At 38.9% G+C, this 21304-nt stretch overlaps 1 protein-coding gene across 4 annotated transcripts in view; it reads right to left on the bottom strand.

Moving 5' to 3' along the window:
• Nucleotides 1-21304, bottom strand: part of BEGAIN (brain enriched guanylate kinase associated) — a 152905-nt gene that overhangs the window by 49302 nt on the left and 82299 nt on the right. For all 4 annotated transcript variants that reach the window (XM_032981709.2, XM_032981710.2, XM_032981708.2 and 1 more), the window contains 2 exons: nucleotides 11902-12063; nucleotides 5496-5562 (listed from right to left, as the gene is read on the bottom strand). In XM_032981709.2, the coding sequence (XP_032837600.1) occupies nucleotides 5496-5562; nucleotides 11902-12063 (229 nt within the window). The remainder of the gene's footprint in view (nucleotides 1-5495; nucleotides 5563-11901; nucleotides 12064-21304) is intronic.

Genomic DNA, 21304 nt, shown 5'->3' with positions numbered 1-21304 from the left:
GAAGCAAGTTATTCTTTATAAAGGAAAGAAAATGAAAAAGATGTGCTTTAAATCACTGCGTTCAAAGTCACTGTCAAAGTCGTCATGTTCCATGAAGGAACCTAAACATGCTGGGCTTCTTCTTTCCTTAAGCTTGTGTCACAAATAGGCTTTTTCTCCATTTCCGTAATCTTTCCCTTATTAAACTGTATTAGGGTGATGACTGGTAGCTGTCATGGGAGACTCAGGTGAAATCTAGCGACTGGTTTGAATTCCAAAGCCAAAGTGCTGGGCTCACCCTGATAGTTAGATGCTTTTAACGACTGACTGAGTCGTTCATCAAATTTATCACCACTTCCCATATTCTCTACCTTCCTGTCCTGGACACCCAGCAAGCTGCTTCCTTTACAATAACATTCCCCTGATACAAAGTCTCAGAGCACCACTTAAAATTTCCCAGCTCATTTTTAATTCATCTTGGATTTCCCCAGCTGGAGATGCTCAGGTATATATTATGGCCAGACTGTAAAGCCTCGGATATTCAAGAGCTGGATAAATAACTTGTAATAACTTAGAGCATAAAGTATTTGCTGTACCTCTTAGACCTCCTCCAGGTCATAGGCAGAGGAAGAAACAGGCTAGAAGTCAGTGCAATGCTCAGATAGTGCAGCATTTCAGACCTGGTCATCCATAACACAAATCCCTCTTTACTTCCGGTTTATATAAAAATTTCTTCCAACTTTATGGCTGAGTCATACCCCCCAGCCTCCATTAATGGAAATGAAAAATCAGGCATTAATGTGATGTAGCAGTTTTCATCTTGACAGATGATAAAATGTATAATGCACTGTGTACAGAGGGATGATGGTGGCTTTGCAGAGGGGGGAACGAAAGCCACACGGCTGGGGCTGTGCTGAGGGGCCTGGCAGGGCTGGAGGAGCCCGTGCCCCCCATCTCCTACACTGCAGGGTGTACAAGTAAAGACATGTGCCTGATGTCTGACAGCATTCAGTACTGCCTGTGTTCCTGAGAGGCCCCGAACTGGCGCTGAGGGAGAAGAAAGCAATTTCCTTCCTTAAAACCAGCAGCCAATGGGTATGACACTTTGAAGACCCAGGGCTTTATGCTTGGCAGCAGGCTTGAGGGAGATGGGCTGTTCAACCAAGGAGTATGTGGGATTCAGGGTTTATAAAGTGGGTGCATTGATTTATCTGCTGGTTCCCCTGGTCATCAGAGAGCTCTGTTCCTTACCATAGGGCTGTCACCTTCCATATCCACCTCTAATGCTGCCCATGTATTTTTGTATTAGATGTATATAGGATGCATTTTAGATGGAGCAGGGGTTTAGATTCATGCCTCTTAAAGGACTTTGCATGAGAAGTGAGCTTATACCATTGAGCAGTCTATCTGTCAAACTGTTACTTTCTAGCTACAAAAGACATATTTTAGGGGGTTTCTCAAGAATAAGGTCTCTTGAGTTCTTTGCAGCTGGATTCCTGTGATCAAGTTTTCAAGAACATTCAAAAAGCAGATCGGGGAGGAAAAATGGGTGTGATTTTTATTAGCATTTTTAGTTTATTTTTTAGTTTATTTATTAGGTTTTTAAATTTAGTTTATTTTTAAGTTTATTAAGCATCTATTATTAGGTATTAGTTCTTGCCAAATGTAGATACTATTAGAAATCTGGCTTATGGCTTTAAAGGTAAAATTACAGAAGTAACTGCAACTGAAAGCCTTAAAACCTCAGAGCTTTTAAAAATACATTGCTTAATTCTGGAGAAGATGCTATGAGGGATACAGTTGGACTGAGATCATATAAAGGATTTCTTAACATGTGGTTCAGATGACTTACATAATCTACATGTAATTGCTGTTTGTGAGCAACAAGACCATGGCAAAGCATCCTTGGGAAACTCAGACAAGTGTAAGGGAAAATAAAGGCTACTAATGACAACTGGAACGATGTTATGGAAAGTTATTTTATTGATCAGTCCTGTGATGGAATCACTCTGCTTAGTCTTTTCCCATATCTTAATGGAAAAAAAGAGTTATAAAGCTTAATTATTTAAGAAGATAACCTGTATATTGCCCTCCTTAACCAGTGCTTACAAGACCAAACAAATCTTCTCCTATTAAAAACCTCAACTGTCGTAAGAACAGTTTTATGAGTAGTGACAGCAGAATTTTAGTCCTGTGTTACATCTGCCTCTAATGTGCCATGTGTTTAGTCTTGCCCAGTTTAATACAGCAAACTCTTCCCTGATTTCAGGATTGCATTTTTCAGCTCTTAACCAACACAGACACTGTGGTTTATATTTTATATTTTTATCTTGAGTTCTGATGTGGCAGAGGTTTCAATTGGATAACATTTGCTGTGATCCAAAGTGTGCTTTCAAATATTTTTAAATATTTTATAGATTAGCACTCAAAAGGAAGTGGAGCCTAGAAGAAAAATAACTGTTATTTCAGCTTTTTTTCTGTGACTGCTGATGAATTAATGATTATTTTTTTACATCCCTTATACCAATAATAAACATGAAAGGATTTAATATTCAGGCTACCCAAAAACACTGGAGAAGAGAGACCAAGGTGTCATCCCAGATTAGTTGTGATGAGCTGGGGCCAGTCACTGAGAGAGGGGGAGTTGTGGGTCACCTGTAAGGGCAGGGAGAAAGTGATGTCCTGGGGGCATCCCAGGTCACCTGCAGGCAGGGGGTGTGAAGGACCACTGCCCTGGGGTTCTTCTTTTCCCTACTTGTTGCATTTGGACATATTAAATGGTCAAAACCTTTGTTAGAATCTGAGTGTATATATGTGTGTGTGTGTATAGAGGGATAGGGTAGAGGAGAGAGGGAAAAAGTAAATGTATGGTTTATATATTTAGATTTGTACAAAGCTAGAGAAATCAAAGGCTTTTTATTTTGTAATGACAAACTGACTAAATTAGACAAAAAAAATAAACACAGCTGTTCCTCCTCAGCGAGAAAGGAAGAGAAAGGTATCCAAGAGCCCAGTCCACCATAAGCTGTTGATTAACCAGACCAGATGTTATTTAATCCAACTTTCTTTCAATTGAGTTTTTGTGTTTTGATTTTTTTTTTTTTTTTCGTTTTTTTTTTTTTTTTTTTTAATTGAGATTTTTGAGTGCCCAAAAAATCAAATGGTTTGTCTTACCTAAATCAAATAGGGTACTATTTTACATCTTTTTGCTTTTAATAGAGTTTCCTTTTGACATTCGTTTGGTTTTGGTTTGTGTCTTCAGTTTCAAGGCAGAAGGCAAAGCAGTCTGGAGTTAAGTAGAGTACAGAGCCTGGCTGACCTTCTTCAAGCCTCTAAAGCTACCTTAAATGACCGACATATTAGTGGAATAAAGAAGGGTACAGTGCTCCATGGAATCAGTCTTCTTTCTTTCTGTGCTGTGCTCTGAAATAATTTCTCAGGGTTTTAAATGGATGCTGGAACAGCAGTTTAAAAATTCTTTGCTTTGATCTGAAATACCTGATAAAAAAGTGTGGATTTTCTGGAGTCCTTATTTCTATGTTTCTAATCTTTTGATTTCATTTACCAGTTGGAATGCCTCTACTTTATTTATCTTTTGTAGCACATATGTAATAAATATTAGGCCACAGATGAAAACAAAATCCTGAAGTGATTTGGGTAAAAGGAAAAAGAATACAACAAAGAGTGGAGAAAAAAGCAATAACATGAGATCAAATGTTATTTATGCTTGTACAGTGTTTAATACATACATTTATGAACAAACATCAGCTATAACCCAGCTGTAACTTTGCCCTGTTGTTAGCCAGTTACAAAAGCATCAGTACTCTATTCATTGTCAGCTATTTAAACAGACTCCTGAGATAAGAATGATGACATTTTCAGAAATTTGTTTCCCGTTTCTAGTAAAGGCTGCTGTCTCTCCAGTATGTTGCCACAGTCCCTATTTAGTCTTAAAGCACAATTACCTGTTCCCCTCCTTCCAAGCTGCCCACCCACACAAATGTTACCTATGAGACCTGGGTAAAATGTGGGCTTATCCTAGCGCCCTTATAGCTGTACATCAGGACTCTGCCTGGCCCTATAAACCCTGTGTTTATGTGTCTGCGCTGTGCTTGCTAGAGCCACCTCGGGCACGGGGCTGGGCAGGAGCGGAGCAGGGACCGACTGATCCCACTGAGCCAGAAGAGAAGGAAGCAGGTCAGGCTGTGCTCATGACCTGAAGAGCTTGGGAAGTTCAGAACTGTCATTCTTTGCAGAGCCGCGGACGAACGACACGCGGAGACGGGTTCAGTGTGGGTGATAGAGCATCAATCAACGTGTGTCTGTTTATTGGTCCAGGGTACATATATTTATACAGACAACGATAATTATTATGCCTACTAGTCACTAGCTGATTGGCTTAAGCTCCAAAGGTCGTATTCGCACGGTCCACCCACCTGCAGTTAGCTTACAGCACAAGCCTCTCACAACACTAAGTTTCTCATGCTATTATTTCTGATTCCTGTTTACTTGTTTTCGATACACGACAGTACCGTAACACAATGTTTCTCAGACCACCGTTATCATAACACTAGGTTTCTCAGACTACTATTCCTAATTCCCCTTAACCTGTTTTCGACACACCACGGTACACAGGGCTGAAGCGTCCTTGACATTCCTCCTGTATCAGCAGCTGCGAGCAGCTGCAGGCAAACCCTAGTGAGGCCCAGCATCAGCAGCTAGAGCAGGCTCTGATCATTCAATTGCTCGGTGGGCTCAGGACCCTTGTCTCTGAGCCATTCTCCAACAATTCTTTCCTTTTTAAACATTACTGTCACATTTCTCTGTAAATTTTCTCCTAACAGTGAGTATGATGTCCGAGCAGCATTAGCTATGAGCCAGGGCTCTAAAGATATTGCCATTTCTTTTTAACATTTTCAAACTATTTTGAATGAGTGGTGCTGTGTCTTGCCATATTAGTCCTAGATGTGGAGCCCGTAAATGGTGCATTGATTTCCTCACTCAGTTATTAATTGGCCTGTGACAGTGGCATTGTCACTGTGGTTGCAGACACATGCAGATCGGAAATTAATGCACTGAGATTGATAGTTATGACAGCATGTAAAAGTCAGACCATCCAAGCTCTATTAAATCACTTATTAAAAGCTGAGTGAAAGTATCTAAATAGTATGAGAAAACCTTGGATTTCCATATTTAAATTTGTTACTTAATGAAAACATAAATATTTAAAACCCATGAAGTTATTAACTAAATTAATCAGAATTATTTTAAAGGTACAATTTACTCAGCCAGGTCATCATCCAATGCAATATCCATTTAAATTGATGGAGCTGTGCCATCATGCACAGCTTGATCTCTAGATCATGATACTGATAAAGTTATCTATCTTTTTTAATCACACTGCATTTGGAACATGAGGGTTTCTTTGTTATAGCTACATATACATTTGTCCTGTGACTTTAGAATCATAAAAACACATTTAATATTAAAAAAAAAAATCACTTATGATAACTTACCATTCTGTAAAGTTTATCCTCCAGATCCTGATTAATTCTTTGTAAGGCTAGGTAATTGTTTTGTATCCTAAAACAAATATGATATAATATAATTGAATGCATTGGTTTTTGTGTTTTTTTTTTTTTTACCTGTAATTTTCACATCAGTACAAAGTCTTGGCTTGCACTACTTGAAATCTATTTCTTTATCACTCCCGTTGCCAGTCAGTGGTTGCCTTTGAAATGTAATTACCACCTACTTCCTAAGCAAACTTCTTTGTCATGTTTGCTTACTATATTTAGCAGAAAATTCCATCAGGAAGTGAAAATATGTTTGCCATTCTGCATTTGCGTGCAGACATGCATCGGAGATTGGGAATTTGCACAAAGAGATTGTAGCTTTACGTCAGGCTCAGGAATAATATATTTGAGTGGAAGCTTGAGCTGTATGCTTGGACAGTACAGAAGACTTATGGAGCTCTCTTAATAAGGAAAACCACAGCAGAAACATAATGACTGTACCAAAAGCAACGGGTGGGCATCACCACATGACTTAGAAGAGAATATTCCTACTTTCAACAGAAATTCAAGGAATTGCCTATTTTCAAGAGCTAAACATCCTCCTTCTTCAGGAAACACATTTAGATAGCTTAGCCTGGAAAAGGTGGTTATTTATTATCAGCACTGAGGGACTGAATAGATTCATAAAATAAAGCTTCCCTGCTTATTCCAGAGCGATACACCAAAGAAAAGTTTCAGTCTGTACATCTTTAGGTTCCTTAAATGGCAACCTTGGCATTGTAATGAACAAACTGCGCAGCCTGTGGGAAAAACATTGCTATTTTGGTAGTAGCTGTGCCTTTCCCTTCACAGAAGGAAAGGAGGGTAGCTCCTTGTTCTTGTTTGTATGTATCACCTCAGCAGATATATAACAAATGTAAAACAAATGTTAGAATCTCAGCTGTGAAAAGTTTGTCTGAATACACCTGTATGTTTATACTGAGAATCTTAGGTCAATAAGTCAAAGTATTTTCAGTAGCAAGTTGTTTTTAGGTAATGTGCAAGTGCGTTCACTGTAATAGTGAACTCAGATGCAATTCAGCAGAAAGCCGCTTCCTCTGAGAAGCCTGGATCTGGGTGTAGTTTCCATGATGATTACCAGGAAGGGACTGGGATTAAAGAAGTCTCTCTGGTTTATCGTATGGTTAGGAGTGGCTGTTGAAACTGGAATGAAGATCTGCATTTGAACCATGCCATGACTACGAATCAAGGGGTCCAGCCCACCCCTTCCTGGCAGTGGAGTGACAATGGTTCAGGTCTCTCCCTATTTCTGTTGCCATGGAGATTTTCTTTCCAGTTAAATGATCAGAATTCTCCATTCAGGGCCAGGCCAGCAGCTCACGGTGCCCCTTTTGAGGCATTCAGAGCTCCAGCTGGGGCTCCCAGTAATACCATAACATCTGCCACATGAACCTGGGAGAGGGGGGTCTGTTCCGAGGGCATTTGCTCTGTAGGCATAAATAATGACATCCTCATGGGTAAAACTCTCCGGGGTACCCAGGGTCAGTGCAGACTCAGGGCAGCAGTTTCAAACATACATTGCAAGCCCAGGGAAAGTTTCAGTGTCACGTATGTTTTACAGAGCTGCTGAGCAGAGATTTCCTCCCTGTAAGGAGGATCTGTGGTAAGGAATGTTTGTTAAGTGGCCCAGATGGGCTGAAAATCTGTGAGACTTGTACTAACCTATGGTTTGATCACTAATCACCGGTTCTCACAGTGCCATTGTGTAAATGTCCAAGTTATTTAAAGGACTGACTGAAGTTTATGGGCCTCTGCATTCTTCATGCTCCTGATAGACACAGCATTTGCCACTAAGCCTCTGTATAGACATTTATTTGTGCAACTCTAGGTATACTTGGGATTTTTATAGCTATTTAGCTGTCAACACAGCAGAGAGAAATCTCAGGGTACCCTGTACACAGCTTTTCATGGCACAGAAGAAGGCAGAGATGATCTTGGTAAGCCAGTGGAAGCAAAGAGGCTTAAACTGGCTTTGCCTGTAAGCAGCTACTCAGCACAAACATAGTTATGTTTTGCTGGTAAGGTTGTGTGATGTGGTGCGGGGAACAAGGATTTAGAAAAATAAGATAGCTCCTGCTGTCTGAGACCAGAAGCACCCCAGTACCTTCTCTGTCATGGTCTACAGTTTTTCTCTTGTATAGCAAAATGGAACAGGTTGAACTTGCTTTGCACTCAGACAACTTGTGGCTTGAGTAGAGGTGGTGTAAAACCAATGTAAACTTTTAGAAACTGCAACCTCCTAAAAGCTTGCATGGGTTCAAAAGCATCTGCATAAATTCCTGAAAGAAAAGGTGAAAAAAGTTATTGGTTCAGGGTTTTCCTAGCTCAGGTGTCTCTGTACACCAGTCTGTTCTTCAGTGTAGACCTATGTGGAGAGCACAAGGTAGACCCTGAAGGTTCCCTTTCCATAACTTTGAGATAATGAATAAAACCAGCAGTAATTGCTACTTGGATATCTGGTTTATGATGGTGACTATGCATCACTTGGTTTGCTCCTCAACTTCTGTTGACACTTTTTCTCTTGATACAGATGACTGAAAGGTTGGTTACCATTAATATAGTTGCTCTTGGATGGCAAGACTTCCATGCCATAGATAGTAGTAGGTTTTTGCAAGAGTTTAACACAATCTGCTTCTCTGTGTAAATTCTTTTGTCTTTGTCCATCAAATTTTCCTCTGTTGTATGTTTAGGGGAAAGTAGCCCACAAACTGTGGTTCCCTAACACATTCATTTTGCACTGAAAAAATTGACCACCTCCGAGTAAAATCAAATCCAATCTAAACAAAAAATCCACAGTAAGTAGGAAGCTGAGCTTCAAAAAGTGTTTCTATTGAGAACAGTATGTGAAGGTAGTCAAAATAAGCACAAACACGTACACACACACACAAGCACATACACATGCACATATATGCATAAAACCCAAATTAGAAATCCACTGTGCCAAAAGAAGTGTCAGCAAATGTGGGTGGCAAGGAGAGAAATGGACCCAGAAATATATGGAAGAAGTATTAAAGGGATAAAAGAGGAACAGAGTAATCCACTCAATCTTCGGGCAACACTATCAAATAAAAGGAGAAGTAGGGAAAATTATTCAAATTTGAAAATGATCAGATGAGCAAATGGTAACTTAACCCTGCTTGCAGAATACACCCATCCAGATAGACTGAACATTGTGAAGTATGAAACATTTTAATGCTATAAATCTGGCTTCTTTCTAAATAAAGCAGAGAGTAGGTCAGCTTCACTACGCTGTGAAACTGCTATAAGAGTAAACTCATGTGAATTGATAACTTATCTTTTTTTGATGTCTTTTTGTGTTGTTCAGATTATTAGGTGATACCCATGTGCCTCCAGGTACATACATGTGCATGCATCAAATGCATATTTATATTCTTGACCAAATTAGGGCCTAATGAAAAATATTCTGACCATATTGAACATCAGGTGTCTGTGCTCTAACACTCCTCTCTAAGACTGCAGATCACCACTAAAGAGGGAGTCTACAAAAGCCTCTGTTTCTTTGCATCTACTCAGTCTCAAGCCCTCTTAAGGCCATGAAATATATCTAAAGAAAAACACAGGCTTGGGCTGACTTTCTCTAAAGAAGAGAATTTCATTCAGGGTGCAATTTAGCTTTGAAGAGCAACTGCTAAAATAGTAACTTCTTGTTCAAAAAACCTTTCCCCTCTCTGTTATCACAAGTTACACCAATCTCCTTATGAAAACGAGATTTTTTACCCCCATTTATTCCACAGCTAACATAGCTACAGGATTCCTGTTCAGAACACCCCTTCTGTCTGTGAAATGTCTTGCTTTTGGTGAGGGATAATCTCAGCGCTAAATATATGCTTGTATGGATTTATTTCTTGTATCTTAAAATAACTCTACTTTCTGGTAAAAGCTAGGATGGGGACCTCGCCAAGTTGCTACCCAGGGTAGAGTCTCAAAGAGGAAACCCAACATGAACTTCGGAGTCCAGTTTTGGTTCCAAGACTGGTATTTTTTTTTTTTTTTTTTTTAATTTTAACTTAAAATAGACATGCTAATCACATCAGATAGGGGACCACTGTGAAGTATATGAAATCTCCAATCTCAGTCACTTTTCCAAGCTGAACCTGTGCTTTACAGTTAATATTTTAAAACCTATTCAGCACCCCCTTGCATTTGCTCCCACTGGGAAAAAAGGAAAAGGCTACCTCTAAATGTTTGTAGAGAGATTGAAAACTTGACCATCAAGCTACATAAGCAATCTCCTTGCTTGGGTAAGAGAGCAGCAACATAGGTAATTCAGGATAAATTAAGACAATAAAGTTTTCAGAAAGGAGTAGAAAAGGATGGCCATTCGGCCTCATGGAAAAATTCTGCACTTTACAGTAATCGAAGTTTAATAACACAAATGTTCTCTACTACTCAAGTGGGATCTTGTTACACAGGGTGTATTTATTAGGAGAGGCTGGTATTTCTCTCCCTGTGCAGTGAATAAAGCAAGAGACACATTACTGAAACTAATTCTGGTTCCCTGTTTTTCTCACACTGATTTTCCTCTGTGACATGTTGCTGACACGCTTTTGGATGACAGTTTTGTTTCAGTTGTTATCCTTCTCCAGGTTGAGAAATCTAGTTGCTCAACTTGTGGTATGCCTTGCTATTCTCAATAGAAACATTTTTAAAGCTCACCTCATAAAATATTTTGGGCTTCCAATATGATATGTCTTCAGGGGAGTAATCACCTGCCTGAAACATAATTTTAATATAAGTTTCCTTCATTATTTGGTACAAAGTTCCATCAGAATATTGAAAAGTGAGTTCTACTAATCTGATGTTCAGGTATGTGCACTAGACTTTGCCATGAGCAAAGAAAGACTGCCTGGCCTGAGTTTTGAAGGATGCCTAACTCATCAGTGCCCAATGAAGTTGATAAAAGGCTTCCTACTGACCCCTTTGTTTCAACAGAAGTGAGGAAACCCCTTTGTTTCAACAGAAGTGAGATGGTCAGCCCCTCTGCTGATTTATGGCAGCTGTGTCTGAAATAATGCTTCAAGAGAAGAGTACCAGCATCCCCTGTCCTTTAATGTATTGGAGCAAAATCTACGTCAAGAGTGAAGATACTTTCAATAGCTCTGTTCCAAGTGAAGTAATAATCAAAATATCATTGGCAATAAAACAATATGGAGAACCTCAAGACTGCTCTTGACAGATGTGTGTAGATTTTTAGATCATCATGATATCTGCTTATTTTAGCCTTCTTTTAAGAAGCCTCCACAGTTAGGGAAACATTAAAGTTATAAAATAATACTAGGATGTTTCCTAATTTGAGGTCTTACAGCCTGATTCTATTTAAAATTTGCATAAAATGGTTTGGTTGACTCTGTTGGTGGTTTCTGGCTTTGTTTTGGTTTGTATTTTGCCTTCTGCAAAGAATGAAAATTATTTCTTTGGGTATAGCCCTGGAATGATTTGTTCTGAATTTTGTTTTAACTCATTCAATGAACTGAATCAAACAGTTTAATTATCTACATCAGTTTAGGAAATCCTCACAAGAAATGCAAATGGATTCCTTCATAAATGGGTAATTGTAGGTTTAGAAGTTTTGCAAACAAATAAAAAAAAGGATGTTAAGAATCACTGTTAAATTTAAAGTTAGATTACAGACCATTTTAATCAGTGCCATGAATGTCAGGAGTGCATGGTTATTATAATTCGTCATTAACATTAACTGGGCTCCTGATTTGCAATAGCACCATACCACAGTTTCAACAATTTAAAATAGATTTTCAGTATCATTCTATTCTACTTGGGACTAAAAAGTGAATGATTTTCTATAGCATAATGTGAAATGTCATAATATTATTTGACTTAAACATAGTCTCAGCTTTGAGTGATGAAGGGCAAAATTCTATTCTCTTATATCAGTGCAATGGAGAGCAACAACAAAAAATATGCAAAACTAATTAAAAAACATTTATCTGTGTAAGTAGTATAAGTATATATATGTAGTGTGTTTATAACCTTTGAATGTGTAACACAATGTGACACTAACCCACATGTATGCCTATACATAAACTATGTCATATATGCACCTATATAGGTAAATTTCTATTTTCATATTTACTTTCAGTACAAGGAAATCTTACATATCACATGTAAATAACTTCATGTGGTATGTAATATATATTCAGATAAGTGAAATATATATATTCAATGTGAAAACACAATGTGTAATCAATAAATAATAAATTATGTATATTTGAGACTATATGCTTATATTTTTACTTACATATGTCTTTAACACAGCCACTTGTAAATTCCTAATAGCTCTGTTTATTTCAAAAAGTTAGTTACTAACCTTCTCAGTTTTTCAGTTACTTTTTCAAGTTCCTCCTGAGCACGTCTCAATTCTATTTCAAGATACTGACGTGTAGAATCAAATTCCGTTTCAAGCATTTCCAGCTTATGGGTAGTGTACGATAGACGCTTTCGTAATTCCCCCTTCTGTTCTTGCAAAGTACTAGAAAAACAAAGACCACAGCTGTAGAATTTAGCTGCTCCCAAAAAGCTTTTCATGATCCACTTCTTGACCAATTCCTTATAGTATAGGTTGGCATTAAGCCAGAGAACTGCGCTTAATAATTTGTTTACTGCACTTTGAAAATCTTCTGATTTAGACAGTTGACTATCTTCCCATCTGTCCTTTCTAGTGTATTTGTTGATAATATATCATTATCCAAAATGGAATATTTTGTGAAAGAATCCTCATTAAGATACAAAATACAGTCTAGGGTTTGGTTTCACACAGGAGCTGTCATTGAGAGTTAACTTACTATGACTGAAGTAGCAGATATCTATAGAGCAGCAACTCCAAATAAACTGTGCAAAAATATTTCCTTGCCAATAATCCAAGATATAATATATTTTATGGAGAAATAAAATTTTATCTTACTTGATTTACTTTCTACCACAATCCCTGGCCATAGAGCTGCTAGAGATGTTACTGTTCAGTATTTCATCTGGAGAATGTTAATCAATTAATATTATAGTAATTTATGGCTCTTTCCCCATTTTCCCACTTATTTGGGAGAAAAGACTTCCCAGACTCTGGTGTGATCCCTAATTTTTCACAGTTCTTTCACTAATAAGGAACTTCTGCCCTGCTTGTAAGCTAGCTTCAGTTATACTCTCTGACAAAGAAAAGAATTAGGCACAAAGTTTAGCGAGATGAGGTTTTCCACTTTGTTGTTTTATCTTTTTTTTTTTAGAGGTGAATTAAGACAGCATAAATCCAGGAAATTCAAACAAAATTTTTATCCTGAATGTCAAAATGCCATCTGCACCCAAATAGTCTCTATGGATTTGCAGCGATGGACCTGGGGATCCTTCCCTTGCTTTACTGGGGCTCGACTGTGAGTAGTCAGGTGAGCCAGTCTGCACTTGCCTCAATTCTTATCTGCACAACGGAGATCTTTTATTCTCATCTATTTAGTCTGTAAGCTACTCAGCCTTCTAACATGGTTGCCAACTGCACAGCAGGATGAGGTTCCAGTCAGAGCTGGTATCTCCAGAGGTGACTGTAACTTGGCTCAGCTACTGTAACCTCAGTATTGAGCTCTTGGCTTTAGGTGGGACCTGAACAGGAGTCTGACATCACCTAGAGTCAAGAGTGCTACCATGTGATGCACTGTGAATTGACTTGCTTGTTTTTAATCATATGATTAATTATTCATAAAAGAATGGTAAATCTTGATTCCCTTTGATGTCAAGTGAGTAATGCCATCAGCTTCAGCAGAATAATGTTTTGGGACTTTAATTAGACAAGAGAGTTGGGAACAACATGCCATTCTTCAAGAAACATTTATCTGTCTTGTCCTCTACAAGCTGCGATACAAGTGTGACTGTCTTCTCCTCTACAAGCTGCGATAGGAGCTTCAGTAAGTTAATGCAAAAGCTTTACAATTGCTGCTTACTTGATCCATGCAGCTTAGACCTAGGAAACAGTCTAATGTTTTGCCAACATAGTGCTCTATTTCAATTACACATATTGCGTGGTTACAGTTATACTTAGATTACCACTTATAGCTATTCTCTTAAAATAATATATTCTAATTCAGAAATTTAATGTAGCTCCATTTAATGCAATCATTTAGTTTTTATATTTCACTTGGTGAATAAAACCCCCAAATTATCTAGGGAAATGAGAATCTGAACCCATGCTGCTCATTTCTCCACGTTCTCATTCATGATGTTATCACATCATACCGCCTTTCACTTGCTCTGCTTCTGGCCTTTTGCTACTCATCTGCTCATCTTGGGAAAGAATAGTGGTCAGTTTTCCTTCCTGTAGCCTGGCAACTTGGATTTTCTTCTGTGAAGTGGGAGTTACAGTGTCAAAACTGTTTAGAGTGAGAAGAGATTTGATCACAAGTCTTCTGCTGCTCTAAAAATATAACCATTAGGATTTGTACAAAAAGCATACAGTAGGTCCTCCAGCTATGGTTTTGGATAAAAATTCCCAGTCTGCTGCTCTATGCTGGGCAAGTCCAGTTAATGCAAGTTAAGCCAGATCAGGGGAGGTTACAACATCCTGCTGCACTGGGCAGAGTTTGACCTCTGTGAGGAAGAGGGGCTGCAGGGGTACAAAGATGATGGGAATGCCAGGGATGTTTAAGTCAGTAATAGGTGAAAACTGCTTAACAAAAGAGGAAAAAGATGAAGGATAATGGCCTCAAATAACTTTGTTTTCTGCTTCCTCATGTAGGTACCTTCTTGCTTTGGGTCATAGCTTTGTGAAGATTAAGTAGGGGCAAAGCACCTGACTCCTCAAATGAAGTTGCTTCTGCATATACCTGTGTGACTAGACCTGTCTATGTGGGGAAATTTGGGGTTCAAAATGTAAATTCTGGCTAAATCTTGATCCTCAGATGGAAGCCAGTGCTGGTCTGAGATGCCAAAATGTGCTTTGGGATCCAGGTCTGGATGGTTTGGCAGGTTTTGGCAGCCTGAAGCTTGTGTAGGGCCCCAGTTCAGCAAAATTTCGAAGGATAAACTTAACTTCAAGCTCAGCCTCTTTTTCCTCTTCAGTTCACTTTGTAACGTTTGTATTCTTGAATTCTTTGCTTTCAGAATTGGATTATTCATTCCATTAAAATCAAAGCTATTCTAATGAGCTTTACAGAAACAGTCTACATACGTGCTCCACCTAATGCTTTGGATAGTAAAACATAGCTGTAACTTCATATAAAACAAGAAAAAAGCCCAAGTGGTCAAGGCATCTAAAATCAAAGTTATTCTCATTCAGCAAATCATAATTCTGAAAAAACTCTACTTATTTCTACTTGAAAGATGGGGTGACATCCTGAAACCCTCCTAAACCTAGCAGAACTCCTGCTCAGTGTGTACTTTGATTCATCAGATACACATAAAACAGTTGACTGGTTTTGAGAGGATTTATTATTTTTAGACAGGAGCAATAATACCTGGTTTATGATGGGATTATCTGAGATGTAGTAGTAGGTATATAACAGTGAATCATTAAAATACAATTTATTAGATGTAAAGGTAAAAATTTTAGAAACAAAGTATTCATGTTCTGACAAGAATATGCTGAATGGCAGGAAACATAGCCAATTTTATGGGGAAAAAAAAAATAAAAAAGAAAGAAAGAAAAGACCCCAGCTGGGAAAGCATTTATCAGGTTTAATATCTTTATCGAGCCAAGCAAGTTCTGAAAAGATAGCTAACTTTAAGCAATGATACAGTGAAATTTATTCTTATGATTGGCACAAATAGGGAAATTTTCCTGAATCTCAGACTGAAACAATTGAATGGGTATAATAGCTGTAACACCGAAAGCAGATTTTCCCAGATTCCCAAGATGGTTTCAATTTCTGCATGATTTGAGCCATATCTAGTTACATTACTGGTTTAAGGTAAAGCCTGTTGTTTTCTCTTGCTTACAGTTATATATGAACAAACATCTAAAAAGCAAAGGCAAGGCAAGTGAGAGACACTGTAGAAAGAACATACAGTGTGTAAAATTTACTATAATAGCAGGATGAGAGGCTCAGTTTCTGTTTTATACAAATCTAAGGTATTTTGTGATCTTTTTAATTGTTTGCATTTCTCATGAAACAGATATTCTTCCTCTGAAAATCTTCCTCTTACTGTTAGCTTCCAGTGGTATTGTATAATACCATGCCTAAATTCTCTTTCCTTATGACATGTTGCATACTTTCTTGTTCTAGAAATCTGGGCTTTTCATAAGTAGTGCTTAATTTTGTTATGTGCCCCTGTAAACTTGGTAGTAGTAATTTAGACAGGGTTGAAAAGAGGGGAAAAAAAAAGTCAAAATGTGGAGACATGAGGTCAAGCATTTAGCATTTTCACTTTTCTCCAAAACAACCAACTCCACAAACTAGCTGCATTTTGTTTCTGCTTGTCATATACCAGTTAATTTAAAAAGTTCACTGGACAATTTTTAAAATGTTGGTAAATCAATATGTTTTATTTCATAATTTATCTTTTATAGCTAGTCGACCCTCATAATTTATTATATCGATAATAAAGAATATATATATCGATGAATAATATATATATATATATATATATATTCATTTTTTAGTTATAAACTAAGAAAATAATTCAGTGGAAAAAGTAGAGCCAAGAGAAAGGAGATGACTTATTTGCAAATAAAAAATAGTCTTGGGAAATCTGGTAGTACTATGTCTTAGAAAATATCAGTCCTGTACGCCATGGATTTACTGAACCTCTGACAGCTGGGAAGAATTACAGGGCAGGATCCAAAATCCTGTGGAGTAGGACCTTTTGCATAAGTGGTTCTCTATTTCTTCTAATGATCTCCAAAGTCCCACTCTGTGACAACCAGTGGTTTGAAAGTCATTACCCATTTTGCTTCATTAAAGTATTTCTCTAAAAACAAGAACAATTAGTACAATATTAAATATTTAGACTGGTGAAAGAAAACCTCTCAAGGGAAGCTACTTTAAAGGTTATTAAAAACAGGTCTTCAGACTTTCCAAATTATTATATTAATAAAATAGTTCTGTTTATAATAATTGAAAATATAAAATAGATATGAAAACATATATTGGCACAGAAATTTGTGCTCACAAACATTGTAATGCTGCCAGTAATTGCCAGGTTTGAATTCTGGAGTTGTGGGAAACTTGAAGCCCTCTTCCCCAGGGCAGTACAGAGATGCCAGACCTCACTGTTGAATCCCATTGCTGGAGCTGATCCTCAGCAACAATTCAGAGGCCGTTCAGGGAAGATACTACCAGGTAGGAGTTAGCACTACTCAGACTCTACATTTAGTGAAAAGAAGTCTGTTTTACAGGAGAAAGATGAGAAGGCTGTGCAGGCAAATTCAAATACCACCAAACACTCCTGGTACTTTCCTGGCATTAAAATTTTGCCATCCCAGCTTGCATAAGAGTTGAAGCAAAGACATGTTTGCATTCCTGGTGTCACCTCTTCCTCTCCAATAAACTTCTGTCCACAAAGGGTGGTGAATAGTCAAAATGGATATTTTCCCCCTAGATGTTCCCACTGTCTTGTACGTTAAGCTGAGCGTTGATGCCACTCTGCACAACTTCAGCCCCAGGGAAGGGTGTGCAGGTCGATGAGCACAGCGGGGATGGACCACGTGTGCCTATCTCAGCCTGCAGCTGTTGGCTGGGACTCATCCGTAGCGCTGGCTGGAGAATCTCCAGGTGAACATATTTCTACTGGAGCATTTCAGCAAAGCTGAGATGTTGTGTGGTGGTGGCCTATTCTGAGGAAGGTGTGCTGGAAAACAAGCAGGTTTTCATTATACCTGTCTGATCTTCTGCCAGCTCTTCTGCCTGGCAGATGGCCTGATGACAGAAGAGTGCTGGCATAAAAAGTTGGATCTGTTCAGCTGCCCAGAGGCTGGAGGATTTCTAGAGCTTTCTACCCTTGGACAGCCCACAAAAGAGGGTGATTCCTGAGCTGTTATGCCCTGAGAGTTGATGTCTATTGGGCTGTCCTATCGGTGGAGTGTCCCGAAAACCCCACGTCTCCACCTCACTGGTCAAACTGTTTTGGTGGCACTTTCATGTCTGCTTGACACCCCAGGGCTTTGCTTTGTAGATTGCTCTGCAATGTTGTTTAAAACCAAAGCAAACCCATTTTTTGGACTATTGAAATTCTCCCTGAATGGACTGATCACATTCTTTCACACAGCTCTAGGAATGAGTAAAACAAAATATGATTAATGATGTTAGGAGGGAAATTAACAGTGAAAGGAATGCAAAATGAGGGCAAGATAGACGCCCATGTCAAATATACTGAAAAAAACATATTCAAGGTTCTAATTTCTGGGTAATGAAACAGAAGTTTTAATGCAGCCATGAAATCCTAAGTCAAAGTAATTATATTTTGTGTGTAAACATCATGTCTTGGGAGAAGGAACCTATAAGTAGAAACTAACCTGGAGTGGGGTTTGGGGCTCTGAGTCTTGTACCTGGCTTTGCCAAATGTGCCTGGTGTTATACTGGTCAAGTGAGTTGAGGCAAGACTGATCTGACCAAAAGCAAATGTTAATACTGCTGGTCAGTTCTGGCTCCTGTTCTTAGTTGGTCGTAACACACAGGCTCTATCAGGATGAAATTAAACTGACCTATTTTGGAAGCTTACTTTTAGATGAGGTGACGCAAATCTGGAAGTACCCATTTCCGTTAATTACAACAGGAATCTAGTCAAGTAGCTCAGACGTAGACAACGACATCTCAGATAACTCCCCCTCTTCCTGAGTCAGTACTATGTGTATGAGATGAGGTAATAGTATTCCCTTTCTTGTTTGCTTAGATTGCGTGGAGACCTGCAAAAAAGAACTACTAAATGCTTTTAAAGTGTTTATCAGATCTGTTTTGTGTCTGCAATGTGTCACATTCTAAAAAAGGGCTTAATAGGATCAGGAATTTGGGAGCACTGAGGGAAACTGAAAAAATACATTCTGGAACGGAATTTTAAAAAGTATCTTTTCTTCTTTCACCTTGTGGGTTTTTACACAGAGAAGACAAAACCAGTCAGCCCTGCACAGGTGATTGCTGTGAAAAGGTCTAAAGTTATGGAGAGGGTCTCTCTGAAGGACCAAGGGACTGCCTGTGAGCCCAGCCTTGCCGTGCTGACTTAGACCACTGATGACAACCGTCAGCAGTGACACGGTGGGCAGCCAGAGAGCCTGGGGCCAGGTTTGTGCACTTGCTTTGCTGGAAGTTCTTTCCAAACTGTGGGAGACTGCTGAGGACCTCTGCAAAGACATGGCTTGTTTGGCTCAAGGAGAGCAAACAGCCACATTCCTGGTTTTGCTTCTGATCTCTGACTGGATCCTATCATCGCAGAGATGAGGGCAGTCAACCAGGCAGGAAGCAAGGCCCTGGCAGAGCTCTTGCTGACATGTAGCTCACAGCCCAGGGGGTGGCAAACCGGGGACAGAGAGCTCTGAGGATGTCCACAGCTGGTAGAGATGCCAAATGCCAACAGGTCCTTGGTGCCACTGTGTTGCTACTCAACAGAGCTGGACTATATTGCCAATTTGGTCTTGGAGCTACCAGGGAATTTTGGCTTCAGCAGCTCCTGCTGAACCGTGGCTGGTGATCTGGATTACCCAGGACCTTTTATTGGAGCACAGCTCTGCTGCTGGTCATGGGGCATGGCTCTGGCATGGGGCACGGCTCTGGCATGGGGCACGGCTCTGGCATGGGGCACGCTAGATCTGCATGCTGCCCAGGGGGGACATGCTGCAAGAAAGGCACCCAAACCTTGGCTTAGGAGGAATAGCTTTGAAACGAGTTGTGTCACTAAATCTGACCCCACAACAATGTTTTTTAGATTTGTAGTTGTTGAGAAATGAAGTCTGAGCATTTTACAATTTTTTTCTAGATTAATGAAAGATCTTTAATGAAGCAGTAATTGGATTTCTATATTAATCGAGTTTTGATTATGTGTTACATGCTCAGGGACACCGTTTCAAAAGGGTAAGGTCAAAACTGTCTTTCTTCACTGCATTTTTTGTGGCTAACCTTGTGCTTGCTCCATCTGATTAGGAGGGGGATGGGATCAAATTACAAATTCTAGATCCAGAATCTGAGGATCCAACTACAGACTTGAAATTAGTTTTACTGGTGAAATAGATTATGTTGCTGCAGCTCAGACCCAGACCCCAGTCCACAAATCCCAGTGCTCTTGTGCTCTTTATTCAGCAGCTTCATTTGTACCCAAACAAATGCCTTGGCAAATGTGTATCCAAGTTCTAGAATAAGCATTTTCCTATAAATTCAGGCTCACATACACTTTGTTCAGCTTACCTATTTTTTGCAATTTTTCTCCAAGAGCTATCTTTTTTTTTTTAATTTTCACTACAGTACATCCACCAAATTTCCCCATTACTTTCACAGAAGTTTTTTAAATATTTGAAACTTTCTAGTATGAACAGTTTGCCTGTCAAACTGTGTGCAGATCTTTCCTTCCTGTAGATATATATACACACATATATAGACAGATTGCTTTTAGAGGTTGGTTTTTTGTTTTTTTTTTTTTTTTTTTTGCAAGTATTAAACCGCTTAAATATTCTTTCCAGTACTCATTTTCAAAATAAACAACCTGAAGCTGAGTTTTGGATTGCAAGAGGGAAGGCCTGTACATATGTTTCAGAACAAATGTGTGGGTGATCCAAATCTGGAGCTCAGATAGTTTCCAGATGACTGATGGACACATAAAACAAGTAACAGAGCCCTTTTCTTAGGTTCCAGGCATTGTGTCAGAATTTAAACCAGAGAAGAGGGATGCTTTATCAGAAACATTGGAGTCATTTGGAAGGAAGATGGTGAAAAAAGAGATGTTTACCAGATGAAGTCTGAAGTGCTGTGGGACAGATCGTTAGCATGAGTACCTATTTACAGCACCTGGAGAGCTGATACAGCTACCTTAAAACAGAAGTATTGCTAGATTTTGGAAGGTAGCTTCTCTTCACTTAGGATGTAGGTACCTGACTCTTACATAATTTACACAGTTAAAAATTCAGACTAGACAAGAGATATTATATGGTAAATGTGTCTAAACTGCTGAGCTTATTTGTAAGAGGTAGAAAAGAGAGATCTCTCTTAAAAATAAAACTGAATCATGTTTTGGCTATATTGACCAGTCTTTCATTGCAGAAGGGGTGACTTCCATAACAAGTGTCTGAAGCCCACAGACACATCTATCCAACAAGGGCATTCAATGTTAACCATAATATGAGGTGATTAAGATACGAAAATTCAGTTAATGTTGACAATGCAAAAAACCCTTAGAGGACCAGCACCGAGTTGTCTTAAATGAATGCCATTATTGTCAGTGGAACACGGTAAGATTTTTTAAATATGCTCATAATAAAGACATACGACTTGTCCTTTATTTAAAGGTACTATCCATAACCTAAGGCTCTGAATGGATTGAACAGAAATACCATGAATAAAATTACAGCTTTCAGAAATAGACACTAAAGGTGTTTTGATTATTTTAAACGAAATTTCTTCAGCAGGCAATTGTGATTTCCCCAGTGTGCTGAAAATTGCAAAGGGCAAATGAAAATTAACAGTGAGAATCCAGACCTGCTTCTAGGGAGCATGTTATTGTGCAGAGCACTGAGAAATCAAGGGTGCAGAGTAGCTCATGGAGAGGGAAGGACACGGACTTACAAACCAGGACATGCACCGTCTGCCACAAGCAGC

Source organism: Tyto alba, unplaced genomic scaffold (genome assembly GCF_018691265.1).
Source record: "Tyto alba isolate M040663 unplaced genomic scaffold, T.alba_DEE_v4.0 Super-Scaffold_29, whole genome shotgun sequence".
Taxonomy (NCBI): Eukaryota; Metazoa; Chordata; class Aves; order Strigiformes; family Tytonidae; genus Tyto; species Tyto alba.
This window is presented reverse-complemented; position numbering and strand designations above follow the sequence as displayed.